General features: G+C 60.6%; 2 protein-coding genes across 4 annotated transcripts in view; one reads left to right on the forward strand and one right to left on the reverse strand.

Annotated features, from left to right (window-relative positions):
* PLCXD1 (phosphatidylinositol specific phospholipase C X domain containing 1) overlaps positions 1-1,900 on the forward strand; it is a 28,102-nt gene extending 26,202 nt beyond the window's left edge. The window contains exon 5 of the mRNA XM_035029608.1: positions 255-1,900. Coding sequence (XP_034885499.1) covers positions 255-568 — 314 coding nt within the window. The 3' untranslated portion in view covers positions 569-1,900. The remainder of the gene's footprint in view (positions 1-254) is intronic.
* Positions 1,901-5,914: 4,014 nt separating this feature from the next.
* Positions 5,915-17,093, reverse strand: part of GTPBP6 (GTP binding protein 6 (putative)) — a 12,109-nt gene continuing 930 nt past the window's right edge. Inside the window, exons 2-10 of one of the 3 annotated variants that reach the window (XM_035029622.1) lie at positions 14,185-14,322; positions 13,512-13,582; positions 13,229-13,356; positions 12,812-12,882; positions 11,841-11,999; positions 9,497-9,705; positions 7,803-7,951; positions 7,157-7,309; positions 5,915-6,852 (exon numbers count right to left, since the gene is read on the reverse strand). In XM_035029622.1, the coding sequence (XP_034885513.1) occupies positions 6,729-6,852; positions 7,157-7,309; positions 7,803-7,951; positions 9,497-9,705; positions 11,841-11,999; positions 12,812-12,882; positions 13,229-13,356; positions 13,512-13,582; positions 14,185-14,322 (1,202 nt within the window). In that variant the 3' untranslated portion in view covers positions 5,915-6,728. Of the gene's footprint in view, positions 6,853-7,156; positions 7,310-7,802; positions 7,952-8,803; positions 8,956-9,496; positions 9,706-11,840; positions 12,000-12,811; positions 12,883-13,228; positions 13,360-13,511; positions 13,583-14,184; positions 14,323-17,093 lie in introns of those variants that run through there. The other 2 variants (XM_035029620.1, XM_035029623.1) reach the window with 2 other exon arrangements.

The raw sequence follows: 17,093 nt of genomic DNA on the forward strand, positions 1-17,093 counted from the left end.
TCTGGGGACGTGATTCCATCCACCACGTGGGGGTCGGGACGTGGACGTCTCTGGGGACGTGATTCCGCCCACTCTTGGGTGACAGGAGCACGGCACTGGCATTGACACGTATGTTCCCTCTGCCGTTGGAACTGTCATCTGCATGGAGACCTGAAACTCTGGGAATGAGAAGTGGGAGGAGAAGGGGGTGGGCTGGCGGAGCGTGAGGCGGGTTGTCCGCAGCACCGTGTACCTCTCTCTCCTTCCTGTTTCAGGCGGGCTGTTTGTGGCGGGTATCAACCTGACGGAGAACCTGGCGTATGTCCTCGGGCACCCGTCCCAGTCCCTCAGGAAGATGACCCTCCCGAACCTGCCGTGCCTGAGCACGTGGGTCCGGGAGCAGTGCCCTGGGCCAGGCGCACAGTGCACCAACATCATCGCGGGCGACTTCATCGGTGCAGACACGTTTGTGGGTGATGTCATAAGACTCAACGAGAAGCTGCTGAGATGCTCACGTGTCCCTTTTGCAGCTCACGTGGAGTGCGGGCGGGAAGAGTGGGTCTGGGGCGGGGTCCCTGCCTCCCCCTGACATCAGGGCAGCCCCGTTGGTGGCACCCGGCCTCACAGTTCTTCCGTGTTGCTGGGGAGGATCACAGAACACGCTGATGATCAACGGTGGTAGGTGCTTGCATCCTGAGAGGAAGAACGACCCGGAACCTGGGGTCTGCTCCTGTAGGTTCAGCCCCAGCTGTGCCGTGGTTGCATGGGTCGCCCCTTCCCCTGGGGCCTTGAGGACGTCCTGATGGCTTCCTGGAGCCATGTGAAGCCCATCATATCGTGTCTGTTGGGTAGGAGTGGGTGCACCACACTGAGAAGACCACGAAAATGGGGAAAACCTCCTTCTAATTCTGACGGCATCACGGCCCGTGTGTTTTCCCCGAGGACCGTGGGCCCTGTGGGGCTGGTTTCCCTTTGGCTTCTCTGATGGTAACATAAGGACCCTTAGGGGCTGTTTGATGGCGAGTGGTGTTGTACACATGCTCCCTTCCTCCTCCAGAGGCCTCGGGTAGCGCTCTCTTCAAGGAGGTGTGCGGACTCAGGTGTGACGGGCAGCTCCACGCCCACGCCGGGGGCTGCCGTGGCATCCTCGTCCTCCCACCCATCCCCTGGAGTGGCAAGTCTGTGCTCCTCCCATCCCCTTCCTCTGCTCGGCACGTCAGCCCCGCTGGGAGGCTGCCTTCAAGCATCTCCAAAATGAAGCCGATGGTCTGTGGTTTTGGCCGCCTGTCACTGGTCCCTTCTCCCAAGGCCACACTGGGCGTTTCTCACTTTTCCCATATCGCCATTCCACGGTTTCTTAGGGTCCGTCCGTCTGTATCTATTTGCCACCCATTTCTCACAGCACCAAAGACGTTAACTGTATTTTCTTCTTTGCTGTGTCCTCATGCTCTGGCGTCTGGGGACCGGAACGGTGCGACCGCCCCTCTCAGGGCTAGCTGATGCCCACAGACAGAAACAACGTACTTGGGAGCACGCGTCTTCTGTGGAAATGCAGCGCCCCGTCCTCCAACGCTCACACGCCACACTGACGTGGGTGCGCTCCGGAGCTCACGGGCTGGACCGGTTCTCGCGCTCCTCGGACACAGGGCGGGTTTGGTTCCAGCAAGATCGCAGTAAAGCGAGTCAAATGAGTTTTTTGGTTTCCCGTGCACATGAACGTTATGTTTACACTACCGTCAATTAAGCGTGCAATTGTATGACACCTAAAGTGTGTACGTGCCTTAATTAAAACATACGTTATTGCTTAAAAATGCTAACCATCTGAGTTGTCGGAGTCATAACGACTGGCCACAGATAACCACAACAAATAGACTCATAAGGAAAAGCTGGAACCGCAATTACCAGAATGGGATGCAGAGACTGGAAGCGAGCAGATACTGTGGGAAGAATGGCGCCCGCAGCCTTGGCCAACCTTCCATTTGTAAGACACACGGTGTCTGGGAAGCGCCGAGAGGCGAGCTGCGCCTGATTTCCCGCTACCCCAGTCTCCCGGGGCGGGGGCCTGTCACCCAGAGCCCGCCACCACTACTCACGCTGGACAACTGCCCCGAGTGCTCTCCCACCTTGCCTTTCCCGTGGAAACCCTCACGCCCCAAAAGGGGTTTTCCCCGTGGCCTCAGGGGGCACCCGCCTCTGTCTGGGGAGACGGGAATCATTAAATTCTTCTTTCGGTGGTTGGCCTCAGCCACCTCCATGAGTTAAAACCCTGGGGGTCCGGACGAGACGCGCCCCCATGGGCAGCCGGGCATCGTGCTAGAGGCCTTAGCTCTGCTTCCCGGTACTCAGGGTTCCAACTTCATGACCCCAAAGGTCAGAAGTCCCTCCTTTTGCACATGAGGGTTATGGAGCTGGTGGTTTCCAATTCTTGGCCAAAAGGTGAATCCCAATTACACTGTCGTATTTTTCTTCCCACCTTAACAGGGGATCCAGGAGTTTCTGTGTATCTCGTGTTCTGGAATATTCCTCCTACAATGGAACAGTCCTTAGACATTAGGTCTTAGGATATAGTCTTGAAAATGATGCTATAACACAAGGACCACCGTGTCTGTGTCTGTTCCACGAGTACCTTGTCTTTGTGTCAGGAACGGTCCACGTGATCGTTTAATCCCAGAGGACGATCGACAAAGTCGGACGTGTTTGTGCATTTTTGTTTCTGTCATTCAAGCGACCAAACCATCTGGGCAACGCATGGGAGGGTCTGTACAAGCGTGATGTTCACCGAGCACGTTCTGCAGGTCACGGAGAGCTTTGTTCAGAAATAGTGCTGGGCCACAGTTTATTGTTGCTTTGGAAATTAAAACAGTGGATGAGGGCGCCTGGGTGGCTCAGTCGTTAAGCGTCTGCCTTCGGCTCAGGTCATGATCCCAGGGTCCTGGGATCGAGCCCCGCATCAGACTCCCTGCTCGGCGGGAAGCCTGCTTCTCCCTCTCCCACTCCCCCTGCTCTTGTTCCCTCTCTCACTGTGTCTCCCTGTGTCAAATAAAAAAAATAAATCTTAAAAAACAAACAAACAAAAGAACTGGATGAAAAAATTTTTTTAACATTTTATTTATTTGGGAGAAAGAGAGAGTGTGAGCACGAATGGGGGGCAGAGGCAGAGGGAGAAGCAGACTCCCTGCTAAGCGGGAAAACTGACGCAGGGCTCGATCCCAGGACCCCGAGATCACGACCTGAACTGAAGGCAGATGCTTCACCGATTGAGCCACCCAGGTGCCCCTGGATGCAACTTTTGAGTTCTGTGGTATTTTAAGTTCCTCAGTGCAGACGTGAAGGAAAGATTACACACTTCATTTCATTTTTTTTGAAGATTTTACCTTTTTTTTTTTTTAAAAGATTTTATTTATTTATTTGACAGAGAGAGACACAGCGAGAGAGGGAACACAAGCAGGGGGAGTGGGAGAGGGAGAAGCAGGCTTCCCACCGAGCAGGGAGCCCGATGTGGGGCTCGATCCCAGGACTCCGGGATCATGACCCGAGCCGAAGGCAGACACTTAACAACTGAGCCACCCAGGCGCCCCTTTACCTTTTTTTTTTAATTAAAAAAAATTTTTTTTTAAGATTTTATTTTTGACAGAAGAAGAGAGTGAGCACAAGCAGGGGGAAGTGGGAGAGGGAGAAGCAGGCTTCCCGTGGAGCAGGGAGCCCGATGCGGGGCTCGATCCCAGGACCCTGGGACCATGACCTGACCCGAAGGCAGACGGTTAACCGACTGAGCCAGCCAGGCGCCCTGAAGATTTTACTTTCAAGTAAACTCTACACCCAAGGTGAGGCTCAAACCTACAACCCCGAGGTCCACCGACTGGACCAGCCAGGTGTCCCCCTGGCCCCGTGTAGTTAATTTTAAAGATGAGACTTGTATCCGAGGGGTGAGCTCTCTGAGGGATCTGCCTGGCAGACGACAACGCCGTGGCTGAAGGTGTGGACGGCCAGCCCTCAGAGGAGGCGGCGGTGTGGTTCAGCTCTTCACAGCGCCCGGCAGTGTGCGTGGTCGGCTGGGTGAACGACTATCTCGTGATGGCGGCTCTGGGTCAAGCCCATATTTGGTCCCACGTCAGATCTGGGGTGGGGGCACTGCGGGGGTCTGGGTGGGCTCCCTTCCTGCAGTGACTGCCGCCCTCCCAGCACGTGGCTTTGTTCTCAGGGCCCGGCTCCTCTGGGCACGGTGGGCCCCGCAGTTGGGAGGGGAGAAGCCCATCTGCAGACAGAGGGGTCTTGGGGAAGCCTGGGTGCTGGCAGGGGGAGCGGGGTGGGGGGCGGTCTTGTACCTGTTCCCCCTGATGGGAAGCTCGATACCCTCTCTGTGTGTCTCTCGAAACCTGTGGCCCTCCCTCCTAGGACCCAGAAGCCCCCTGACTCTCCCTCCCAGGCCCCCCGAGGCCCCCAGCCCTCTGTTGCAGGCCCCCTGGAACCCCCAGCCACCTCCTCAGCAAGACCCCACTGTGATAAGTATCCACAGCAGATGTCAGGACCCTGCAGTCTCCAGGCCTTGGGGTGGGGCCTTTGGGACGGGGTGGGGATACCAAGCGGCAGGGGGAAGGGGGGGTGCCAGGAGGAGAGTGAGGGACCAGAGGCCTGACCCATGCCCACCCCTTCCTTGTGTCTCCTGCACAGGGAGGAATTGGGGTGGAGCGGTCAGAGCCCGGAGAGGGGGTCTGGGGAGATGTATGTGCCCCTGGCGTAGGGACCGGGCAGAGCACGGCCGAGGGGGCTCAGGGCAGAGTGGAGCACACACCCAGGGGCATGTGGACTGGGCTGGGCCTCAGGGGTTGGGGCGGCCCATGCAGGATGCTTCCCTGCCCCCTGGGGTCTGTTTGGAGACCCCGTAGGAGTAAATCCCCCAGGGGCTGAGCTGAGTGAAGCAGAAAGCCTGGCGGGTCTCCTGGACTGATCAGCCTTCCCAGAGGCGGCAGGTGTCCTGACGCCAGCCACACCTGGGCCGTCCTGCAGCCCGCCCCGGCCACTGGGCCGACTGGGCCAGTGCCGCGGGACTTCACGCCTGCCCCGGCCACTGAGCCGGCCCGGACGGGGCTGGGGGACCTCACGCCCCCCGTCCACTGAGCCGGCCCGGACGGTGCTGCATGGGATCTCGCGCCCCCCCGTCCACTGAGCCGGCCCGGATGGGGTTGGGGGACCTCGCGCCCCCCAGTCCACTGAGCCGGCCCGGACGGGGCTGGGGGACCTCGTGACCCCCAGTCCACTGAGCCGGCCCGGAAGGTGCTGCGTGGGATCTCGCGCTCCCCAGTCCACTGAGCCGGCCCAGACGGTGCTGGGGGACCTCGGGCACCCCCAGTCCACTGAGCTGGCCCGGATGGGGCTGGGGGGCCTCGCACCTCCAGTCTACTTAGCCGCTGAACTGGCCTGGACGGTGCTGGGGGACCTTGCGCCATCCGCGTCCACTGTGTGGGCCCGACAGTGCAGAGGACCTCGTATCAGCTCCACACTCAGCCCTCGGGGCCCCTGTGAGAGGAGGGGGTGAGGCCGTCCCAGCACACAGCCAGCTCGTGGGGCGATGTCGTCCAGTCCTGTCCACCGACACCCCAGGACCCTGCGCCTGAGTGTCCCAGGGCCGCTGGGACAGATGATCACATGTGGGGGCTTCAGAGCACAGGGATTTATTCTCGAAACGGTTCTGGAAGCCAGGGCGCTGACATGGGTCTGAGTGGGCCAAGGTCAGGGGCTGGGTCCTTCTGGCGAGAACCCGGCTCCCGTGCTCCCTGCTTTCCTCGATCCCGGCTCCTCCTCATTCTTCCACACCAGCACCGCGGGGACCTCAGTTTCCCCAACTCAGCCTCTGCTCTGTCCTCACATCTCAGGACTCGAGTAAGGAGAAGGCTCTCCCGTCTTCAGGAAAGACACACCCCCCTGCATGCCCCAAGGCAGGCTACAGATTTTTTTTTTAATTTTTAATCCCTGAATGCTGAAATCTGGAATCACTCACAAAACACTGCTGTAAGGGTGAACACACTTCGAAGGGGGAAAACGAAGCGAAGCATTTCCCAGGGCGGCAACAGAGAGGCCTCTCACGTCAGCGTTCCCTCCAGAGAACGGGCAACGGCGCCACGCTCAGACGTGTACGAATGTCTCTAAAAGCGGAGGGACTGGCGTCCAGTTCTGCGCCGCAGGGTGCGTGTCCTGGGACCTGCGGTGAAGACAGCCCAGGTCCGTGACAGGCCGTGGGGAAGGCGAGGTCCCTCCTGTCTCTCCCTCGTCGGAGCCGGCTGCCTGTGAGCACGGAGCACCCCGGCTTTGTGCTGATTCAGTGACACACCGTGTTTTCTCCTCGAACCGTGCAGAGAGACTTCTGGGTGGCCGGGAGACTGTCCCAATTCCAGGACGCTCCGTGGGGAGCAGCTGTGAGTCTGTGACACACAGCAGATGGGGAAACCCCAACTGGCCCTCTCGCGGCCACCACGGGCAGGACCTCCGCAGGGCGGCCCACACACGGAAGCAGCAGGAAGACTGGTCTACAAACACGAGCAGAGCTTTGCATATCTTGTAGCCGAAACGCTGCGGGACGCCAGCTCTCACGAGGCATGCTCGATCCCCCGGGAACCAGAACCGCTCAGTCCGCCTGCAAGCTGAGCTTTGACTTCCAGCCACAGCAGGCAGCCACCAGCCCTTCCACCCTGAGCAGCCACGGAGGGGACGGCGGCCGCTTCAGTGGACGGCTGAACCCACACAGTGTCCACTCACTCGGGGAAGAGCTTCCTGAACTTGCCGTAGGCGGAGCTGCTGATGACGACCCTGACGTCAGCCACGCCGGCCTCGGGAATCACGTCCACCTCCTGCACCGTGGCCTCCCGATGCAGCCAGCTGAGGACGTGAGGAAGGGCAGCATTCTGTAAGGACATGTTCGCAGGAACTGCTTCCCCCAGGGAGCTCCGTCCCCGAGCCCGCACACGACCTTGTCGTCACTGCCCACGGCCCGGGAACGCCTGGCACGCAAACAGCCAGCCGGCGCCCGCACGTGGGGTGATTAACCCACATTCACGGCAACCCAGAAACAACGCAGCACGTCTGTGTGCTGGTGCCTTGCCCGTTCCGCTGCCTTTCCTGCACCTCCACACCCTGCTCGGCCACCGCAGGCCACGGCCCCCGCCGGGCCAGCCCCACACACCTCAGCTGCGTGCCCGCCAGCCGGACCCGGAGGGTGAGGACCTGTCTTCCCGTGGCTCTCAGAATGGCGTCTTCCAGCCGGGCTCTCAGCTCCGGGAGCCCGCGCCCCAGGAGAGCGGACACGGCGACAGCCTGTGGTCCCGCCGGGCTATACCTGTGGGGGGACAGCCAGCAGACCCTGCTCAGCCTCGGGAAGACGGAGCGAGGGTCCTCCAGGGGCCCCCGCCCAACGGGCCCCCACCGTGACCCGCTCCGTGTGTGTCAGGAGAGGACGCGGCCCCGTCGGACAGGAACACAGAGGAAACCATGATGAGGACGTAGTGAGATATGGGGTCTGTGCGGGCGGGGGGCTCAGAACACACCACCCCGAAATACGCTGCTTGGTGGCCTGCTGATTCTTGCGAGTGCCGGCCCTTCACAGCAGGCAGGTGGGGGAAGGGCGCGCTACCTCCCTTTTCTTCCTGAAAGCAGGGGAGGGCGCGCCACGGGAGGACGCGCCACGGGAAGCTGCCTCCAGCGCCTGCATGACAGCAGCCTGCTCTGTCATCAGCCACGTCGAGGCCCCCGTCACACAGGCCCATCACCGGCACTCGCCCGAAGCGAGGCTCCGGGGTCGTGGGGCAGTGGGCGGGCGGGGGTCCACTCACCTGGGCACCAGGTCCACCTTGTTATGAACTTCCAGCACGGAGTCCAGGAGCGGGGCGGGCAGGTGTAGGCCGCGCAGAGTGGACAGAACGCTGGCTTTCTGCAGCTCCGTCTCAGGGTGGCTCACGTCTCTCACGTGGACGATCAGATCCTGAGGAACAGACCAGCCACGTGGTGGGGACAGGGATGGGACGGGACACTGGTCCTCGACCCCCCCCAGAGGAGGACGCGCCCAGATGGGGGCTCTGACGGGCACCGCGTGCCCAGGTGGGAGTGGGGCGGCGTCCTGTGTAGTCCGTAGTGCTGGTGAGGTGCGTGGGACCTGGGGGTGGGAGCTCCCTGAGACCAGAGCGGGCCCGTGGCTCACCCGGTGCCCCTTGCGCGGGGTCTCGCCCTGGCCAGGCCGCTCCCCTAACCCTAACCCAGGGCCTTGGGCGTCTCCCACATCTCAGACCCACACACACCTGCATGCTCACTGTGAAACTTTCAGAGTCTGAGTTACTTCGAATTTTAAAGAATCATTTTTGCCTGACTTTAAATGGTTTCCAGGTAGGGGTCTGATGCAGAACTGGGAAAACGCAGAACAGAAAAAGAGTAAGAACTGCCTGTGATTCTGACCCCGGAAACAGAGAGACCATTTACATTCCAGGATGTTCGCTTCCAGGTTTTAGATGCACTTAAAATTAAGAAAAAGATAAGCATTTTATTCCAGAAACATTTCAGTTTTGGGAAATGTGGACAGTGAGGCGGCGTGCTCTTCTGACTACGTTCCTGGTCTTTCTGGAGTCGCCCGGCTCTTCCTTTCCGTCCTGGGACACCATCCACGACACGGGTTACATTCGTCTGTCACCTCTCCTTGGCCCCTCTGAACCCGGAGCGTGCTGAGCACTGTGTGGGCATTTGTGGGACGCCCTTCAGTTGGGGTTTGTCTGGTTGTTTCCTCGTGTTGACACTAGGTTTGGGGTTTGGGTGGACGCCCCAAGAGAACGTGCCCTTGAATCACCTCACTCCAAAGCTGCACACGAACGCTGACCCGAGGGCCAAGGGGCAGCTGTCACAGGTCTCCCCGCAGAGCGGTTCCACCTCCTTCTGGAATTGGTCTTGGAAGAGGTCTCTAGGCAGGGCTTGCTTCAGGGAAGTTAGGGCGCCAGCTTCCTGAGGGGGTGCAATGGGAGACCCCAGGGTTGTGTCGTGTATGAGGAGACCTGGCCTCCGGGTTGTGTCGTGTATGAGGGTAACCCAGGCCACAGCGCTGTGTCATGTATGACGGCATCCGGCCCCCATGTTGTACTATATGTGAGGGGACCCGGTCCTCGGGCTGTATCGTGTGAGGGAACCTGGTTCCTGGGGTTACATTGTGAACGAGGGGATCCAGTCCTCGGGTTGTGTCGCGTGTGAGGGGGCCCGGGCCCGGGTTGTGTCGCGTGTGAGGGGGCCCGGGCCCGGGTGTGTCGCGTGTGAGGGGACCCGATCCCCAGGGCTGTGTCATGTGTGAGGGAGCCTGGTCCCCGTGTTGTATCAGCTATGAGAAGACCTGGTCCCCAGGGCTGTGTCATGAATGAGGGGACCCAGTCCCCAGCTTGTCTCCTGTGTGAGGGGATATGGTCCCCAGGGTTGTGTTGTGTCTCAGGGGAACCAGTCCCACGTTATTCGGGTGATTTCAGTAACTCAGCCCCTGGGATCATCGCACACTCACTGAATGAGCCAGGTCTTCCAGGGTAGCGGAGAAGGACTCAATCAGGCTGTGGGGCAGCTGGGAGAGGAAGCCGATGGTGTCCATGTAAATGACAGCCATGCGGGAGGGCAGCCACCCAGCATGGGCTGTGACGTCCAGGGTCGCAAACAGCTGATCCCGGGGCTGGACAGCATCGTCGTCTGTCAGGGCCTTAATCAGCGTGGTTTTTCCTGGAAGGCGGGTCACAGGGGACACAGTGCATGAAAGGCCCCCTCACACGTGCCCCACCGTCTACTGCGGCACCTCGGGCGGCCCCATGTCCAAGCCACAGGTCTCGCAGAGGGGGTGGCCAAGGTTTGTGAGATCTCTGAGTGCCTAGATCTCCGCAGAACCCTTAGGATGCCTTGTGTGGGCAACAGGAGGATGCTGCTATCCCTCTCATGCATGCGAGTCAGGAGGGCCCGGGCCTGGGGTATGAGTGCCTACTCACAGGAGAGGGACGGTGTAGACTGGGTGGTGATGTGTATGAAAGCGAGGGGGGTGGGATGGGCACCTTTGCAGATGAGGGTAATGGTGTACACAGGGTGGTGGTTATTTGTACGTGTGAGTGACATGGCATTGGCATTCACGAAAATGAGGCAAGTGCTTTGTTTGCCTAAGATACAATGGGTATCTGCATAGAGAAGAGTGATGGTGTAGACGGGGTGATGGTGGAGTAGGAGTATGTGTGCTCTGTGTATGAGGGGGACTGGGTGTGTGTGTAGACGGGAGTGATGGTGGAGTGGGGGTGTGTGTGCTGTGTGAGGGGGGCTGGGCGTCTGTGTAGACGGGGTGATGGTGGAGTGGGGGCGTCTGTGTAGACGGGGTGATGGGGGAGTGGGGCGTCTGTGTAGACGGGAGTGATGGTGGAGTGGGGGCGTCTGTGTAGATGGGGATGATGGTGGAGTGGGGGTGTGTGTGCTGTGTGAGGGGGGCTGGACGTCTGTGTAGACGGGGTGATGGTAGAGTGGGGGCGTCTGTGTAGATGGAAGTGATGGTGGAGTGGGGGTGCGTGTGCTGTGAGGGGGGCTGGGTGTCTGTGTAGACGGGGTGATGGTGGAGCTGGGCGTCTGTGTAGACGGGGTGATGGGGGCGTGGGGGTGCGTGTGCTGTGGGGGGGGGGCTGGGCGTCTGCATAGACGGGGTGATGGGGCGTGGGGGTGCGTGTGCTGTAGGAGGCTTGAGCGCCTGTGTAGACGGGTGATGGCGGACGGGAGTGTGACGGTGCAGGCAGTCCTAGAGTGTCTGTAATGCCCCAGCCGTCGTCCCCTGCTCAGCCTTCCTGACCAGATGGAGCTGGGCCTGCACCCAAGCTCCGTGTTCAGTGGGGAAGGAACCCAGGCCTGGGCTAGCATGGGGGGTTACTGGCGGCCCCCAGAGTCGCCTGCTCCGAAGGTCAGTCAGGAGAGGATTATGCTGCCGGGGGAGGCCTGGCACCTCCGGACACACCGGTGCCAGGACACGGCCTCCTTCGGTTCTCGTCCGTGCAGGCTGAGCCGCGGGGATCCCGCTAGCCCCGGGCGTAGCCCCCGTCCGCCACGGACAAGGAACCCCCGTAGGCACCGCCCGACAGGCCACGCGGTATTCTGCATTTCCCACCAGGTGTGAACTGCGTGTACGCAGACGGGATTCTCTAAAACCTAGGTGTGCCCCCAGCTTTCCGGTCCAGGTTTTCTGGGCCGCTCCCCCCTGCTCCGGACACGGACCGCCAGCTCCTCGAGGACAGGGAGCGGTCGCATCACGTTGGTGTTCGGAGCACACGCAGGGGGCCTGCAGCTCACGGCGGCCCGTGCTGTGGAGTGAATCTCGATGGTGACGAAGCGAGCCTGCCGCGCCTTCCCTTCACGGGAGGGTACCCGTGAGCTCAGGGCTTCCGCACGAAGGACACCCAGGAGTCTGCACGCCGCACACGATCACGCTAACCGCACGTTAAGCTGAACCTTGGAATGCGCCGTGAAGTCTTACCGGGCACAATCGGAATTGTTTTTTACTCTTCTACGGGCAGGTCTACCGTAAACGGGCTTAGAAACGTCAGACTGTTTTCTGTCTCGGAGTCTGAAGAGCACCGGCAAGAGATGGAGCCCAGTCCCCCGCCCAGCGCTTGACAACCACGCTAGGGACTTGAGAGGGCACTGGCCGTGGTCACTGTGACAGCCCGGGGATACCAGCCACGCTCTCCACCTGCTCTCGTCATCTGTCCGCCCTCTGAGTACCACGGTCTTGTTGCTTTTGCAAGCGGTCCTCCCCAAATACACTAGCGCAACGCTGGGATATTGGGGGGGACGGGACAGTGGACCCTACTTCTCGCGCCCGGAAGTGCTCTCACCGCAGTTTGTGTATCCCACCACAGAGATCACAGGAAACTCCTGCCGCCTCCGCTGCTTCCCCAGGAGACGCCTTTTCTTCCTCAGTCTCTCCAGGGCCTTCCGGATCTTTATCTCCTTTTCCTTCAAGAGGCGCTGTTGCAGCTGCATGAACGATTCTCCTAAAAACACCCAAGGTAGCGAGTCAGCGGGCAGATGCGGCAGGAAAGATGTCAGGGCGAAGTGCGCCACAGAGAGGGATGTGGACTGACATCTTCTCGCCGGGATCCTCCTGACCTGTTCTCCCACAGGCCGCTGCCTCGCCTTCCTATCAACAAGACGGCTCTGTCCAGCAGAAAGTGGCCTCACCTGCGGCCTTCTGCCCCCCGAGGTCAGGTGGGCTCCCCTTTTTTTGGGAGCAAGGGGCAGCCTCAGAAGGACAGCCGCCTGATATCCACAGCCAACTGAAAGACACATCCACATCCTGACCCCCAGGACCTATGAACGGGACCTCATTTTGGAATAGGGTCTTGGCACATATAAGTGGCCAAGGATCTGAGGTGAGCTTATCCTAGATGAGGGTGGCCCTAAATCCAAAGACAAACGTCTGTAGAACAGACAGGAGACACAGAGGAGAAGCCACGTGAAGACAGAGGCAGAGATGGGAGGGACCACGGCCACAAGCCCAGGGACGCCTGGAGCCCCAGAAGCTGGACGAGGCAGAAAGGACCTTGAGCCTCCGGAGGGAGCATGGCCCTGCCCCGCCTGGATCTCAGACTCCGGTCTCCACAGTGGTTTTTAAACCCCTGGTTTGTGGTCTTTTGTTACAGCTGCCCCAGGAGACTACCTAGATATCTTCGTTTGTTTGAATGTGACCACATACAAGGCCCACATGCAGCCCTTGCCCCGCTGGGATCTTTCCGCAACGTCCTCCCCCTAGGGGTAGCTGCTGTGACATCCCCCCCCCCCAGCACCCCTTGACCTCACACGTTACCTGACCCCATGATGTAGCGCGAGCCCCCTCCTCGTCCATCTGGGTGGGCAATGCTGCTTTTCAGCTGGGACCTGCCGTGGAAAGGGGGCATCTCAGCAGACAGGAGCAGACACACATGTCCAGGCAGTGAGAGCAGAGCAGGTGCCAACACAGACAAGTGAGGGTGAGAACTCTGGCTGGAGAGAGCAAGGCGGGGTGGTCTTCCCCCCACCTGGGTCCTCATCACCGCGGGTGGAGGGCCCCACAGTGGGGTGACGTGCCCTGGCAGGCATGCTGCTGGGACGTGGCACCGGACAAGCCAAGCTGTCCCGGAGGGCGTGGCCCGCCCTGCATTCTGCCTTCACCACGCTCCAGGTGATGGTGAAGTCAAACACACAACTGCGAGAAGAGGCTCTGCTGTCGGCTGCGCCCAAGTACCTGAGAAGGGGGAGCTCGGCCAGGGCCACCTGCAGCCGCGCTTCCCTGGTCCGGGCATTGCAGCGGAAAATGTGGAGGACGACCGTGAATCGGTCCAATACCTGCACACCCCAGGCGGCTTCCAGGTCCTTCTGAAAAGGGAGAGAGAGGGAGTGAAAGCGTCTGCCGTGGGACCTTGGGTGAGGGGGCGGCTGTGACGCCGTCTGCAGTTCCATACCCTCAGCTGTCCCGTCCCAGCGGGATGCTGACCCCACTGCCCCAGCCCACTGAGACTCCCAAATACCTTGGTAGGCGTGGCCAGCCTCTCCACATTCAGAAAGACCGCTGTGATGTCTGGCGACCCTCTGATTTTCTCTGGGGCGAAGAGAAGGTCCCCTCAGATGTCTGTGCTCCGTGGAGTCCATCGTGGGACTGACCCTCAGCTTTGGTTGGCTGTGCTCACCGGACACCCTCAACTCTCTGTGCGCGTATTAGGGAAGTTGGGTGTGCCGGACGGGGGTCGAGGGGAGGACTGGAGTCCACCTGCAGGAGTGTGGGTCTTGCAGACACATGGCGGTCGCACAACCCCACAGGGACTGAATGGGTCTAAGACCCGGGCTGACATAGACGGGCGGCGCGCACCCCTCTGGGCGTATCTGCAGGGCTCAGCTTGCTGATCTCTACGGTGAGCTGGATGTCGGTTGGGGCTGGAGACCCTCGGGGGTCTGTGGAAGGCCGGGTTCACACCCAGCGCCCTATCTGGAGCGGGGGCTGGGCTGGGGGCCTCAGGGCCGGTTTCCACCCTACTCCTAACTGCCGACGGCACCACCGGGCAGGGTGCGAGTTGTCTGAGGGGCGCGGTGGGCTTTTCAATGTCTGATCCAAGTTCCCATGAGGCCGCCTCTACCCAGCCCAGATGGAGAGCCCGACTCTTGCTCCGTTCCTCTCAGGAGGAAGGGAGGGGCACAGGGACCCACCTGTCAGGTTCTCTAAGGTCCCTCTGCCGAAGATGAGCTTCCCATCTGGTGTTTTGCTGGGTACCACCATCCTGTCCGCCACCGACCAGCCACCCAGTGTGTGGACCAGTGCTTCTGCCTCTGCCACCTGCCACTCAGCTTTGGGGAGACACAGGGCCAGGGTGAGGGACGTGTCCCCATGGGCTCAGCCCCGGGCCCCGTCCAGCCCTGGCCCGTGTCCCTCGGCTGGGATGGCTTCCTGCAGTGTGCGCAGAGCTCTGAGAAAGCACCCAGAGACACAGCTGTGCGGTTCCAGGCACAGACTGCGGGAAGGGGAGGACAAGGCCAGGGGCACGCGACGACGGGCCCTCCTTACGTGGGAACTGGGGGCTTGGCAGCGAACGGGACGTCTGCTCTGGAACGCCACCAGGACAACGTATGATGGGCAGCCCCTGCTCAAGGCCCCAGCCCCCCACGCCCTCAGCTCCTGTGACGAGCCCCTCCTCGGGACCCCGCCCACCGTCTGGCATGCTCCTGGAACCTTCCCCAGGCCCCCTCCTGCACAGGGCCAGCACCCAGGCCCCACGCGTCATCCTGTCTGTCCAGGGCGGCCGCGATCTTTCCTGTGCTGTGTTGGCACCGGGCTCTGGGGATACCCACTCCTTGCCCCTGGTGGCTCACGGCCCACCCTGCAGGGAATGCGGCGTGCTCCCTGGGCCCTCAGGGGCTGCCACGCAAGATGTGCTGTCTGCTGGGTCATGACAGACCATGGGGGCCACTCGGAGACACTGCGCTCTCCCGACTGCCCCACAAGGCTGCCCCCCACCCCTGCGGCACGATGTCAGAGAGGAGCCGTCCCAACTGCACAGCGCACCCCCTGCTGCATTATCCCCACTCCAGCGACCAGGTGCTGCGGTCTTTGGGCCAGCCTTGCTGACCAGTGGCAAACCTTAGGTGCCTGAATCGTCCGCAGAGCTCAGGCACAGGGAGGAAACTGAGGCTGGGAGGGGATGCTAATGATAAGGCTCATAGGGATCCGAAGCCTTGGGGAGAGGCCCCAAGCTCTGCTTGGTGGGGGACGGGGTGCCCCATCCTCTGGGCTGAGAGGAGGCACAGTGTCCTCACTTTGACTCCTGATGGGCCTCGTGGGTCCTCCTCACCTCCACCCTTGCGGTCGCTCAGATCAGGTGCATGGGGCCACCCCTCGACTTCCCTCCTTCAACGTCACGCGTAGGCCATCAGCAAACCCCACAGACGCTGTCTTTCCTGACCTCCATGTGGGGGCCACGTCCCCCAGCTCCATCGTGGATCAGCGTGAGGCTTCCCACAACACCCTGCTGGGGTCATGAGCCTTCCCCACGAGCTGAGGGTGTGGTCAAAATGCCACGTGGAAGCCCCCACCCCTAGGGCTGGGTACCCACTTGGTGGGAGTGAACACTGAGAAACACTGAGGAGTCCACAGTTCAGAGACACAGGCTCACGACTGGGACTATGGAACGCGTCCCCTGCCCACCTCACCACCACAGCACCAAAGGCCCCTGGACGGCAGCATCTTTTGCCCGGTGCCTTATGCCCAGCCGTTAGGCAGAAATTACAGGACCCAGAGCAGCATCAGAACCTGAGTCCAATACAGAGGGGACACTGGATTTGTCAGGCCAGGAATTGAATACGACTATAGGACCCCTGGGGGGCTCAGTCGGTGATGTCATGATCCCGGGGTCCTGGGATCGAATCCCGTGTCGGGCTCCCTGCTCTGCGGGAAGTCTGCTTCTCCCTCTTTCTCTGCCCCTCCCCCTGCTTGTGCATGTGCTCTCTAAAATAAATAAGTCTTTAAAAAAACACAAACGACTATGATTCACACGATATGGGCTCTGACGGATAAAGTAGGAAGCACGCAAGAACAGATGGGCAGTGTAAGCAGACAGATGGGAACTCTAAGAAAGAACGGAACACAAACGTTAGCGGTCAGAAACACTCTAATCGAAGTGAAAAAGTCCTCTGATGGGCTTCTGAGTGGGCTGGGCAAGGTTGAGGCACAGGTCCGTCAGCATGCAGACAGGACGAGAGTGACAATCACAAACGTCTGCCGTGGTAACGACGTTGTCGAGAGAGCAAAGAATCAGGCCACCGACTTGGAGTGAAGCATTTGTAAGACAGCCGAGAAAGGACTGTTATCCACAGCGTGCCAGGAACGCTTGAGGCTCAGCGATAAGAGAAGAACTTGATGACACAATGGTCTGGAGACCCAACACACGCCTCACGGAACACACGGGGACGGCAAAGGCTAGGAAGAGATGCTCCGCGTCAGCGCTCGTCGGGGAAATACGTGCAGATTTCAACGAGAGCCCGGTAGGCACCGATGAGACTGGCCCCAAATGCACCCCGTGGACGGCACCTAATGCTGGCGAGGGTACGGAGCAACGACCAAGATCTGCTCGTGGTTGCTGATGGGAATGCAAAACGGTGCAGCCCCTCGGAGAGCAGTCGGGTGGTATCTACCTATCGTCTACCTACCCAGTTGACAGAGACAGAGAGCGAGCGAGGCGAGCACGAACAGGAGGAGCACAGGGAGAAGCAGGCTCCCTCCCGACTGCACAGGGACCCCGACGCGGTCCCCGGGACCATGACCTGAGCCGAAGGCAGACGCTTCACCGACGGAGCCACCAGGCGCCCCAGACAACAGGTTATTGTCGGCCGACACAAGCGCGCTGTCAAGCCACACAAAGCCACGCAGGAACCCGACATGCACTTTACTGGGTGAAAGGAGCCGGTCTGCAGAGGCCGCACAGTGCACGAGTCTATGACATTCCGGAAAAGGCAAGACGGCGCACGCCGTAGACCCAGGGGGGTGGGGCTGCTTCCAGCGACCCACGGCAGGTTTGGGGGATTGGCGGGGTGGGGTTTTATTGGGGCCCTCGGCGCCCCGCCCC

The sequence above is a fragment of the Mirounga leonina genome, unplaced genomic scaffold (genome assembly GCF_011800145.1).
Source record: "Mirounga leonina isolate KUSES-001 unplaced genomic scaffold, KU_Mleo_1.0 Mir_268, whole genome shotgun sequence".
In the NCBI taxonomy this organism is placed as follows: domain Eukaryota; kingdom Metazoa; phylum Chordata; class Mammalia; order Carnivora; family Phocidae; genus Mirounga; species Mirounga leonina.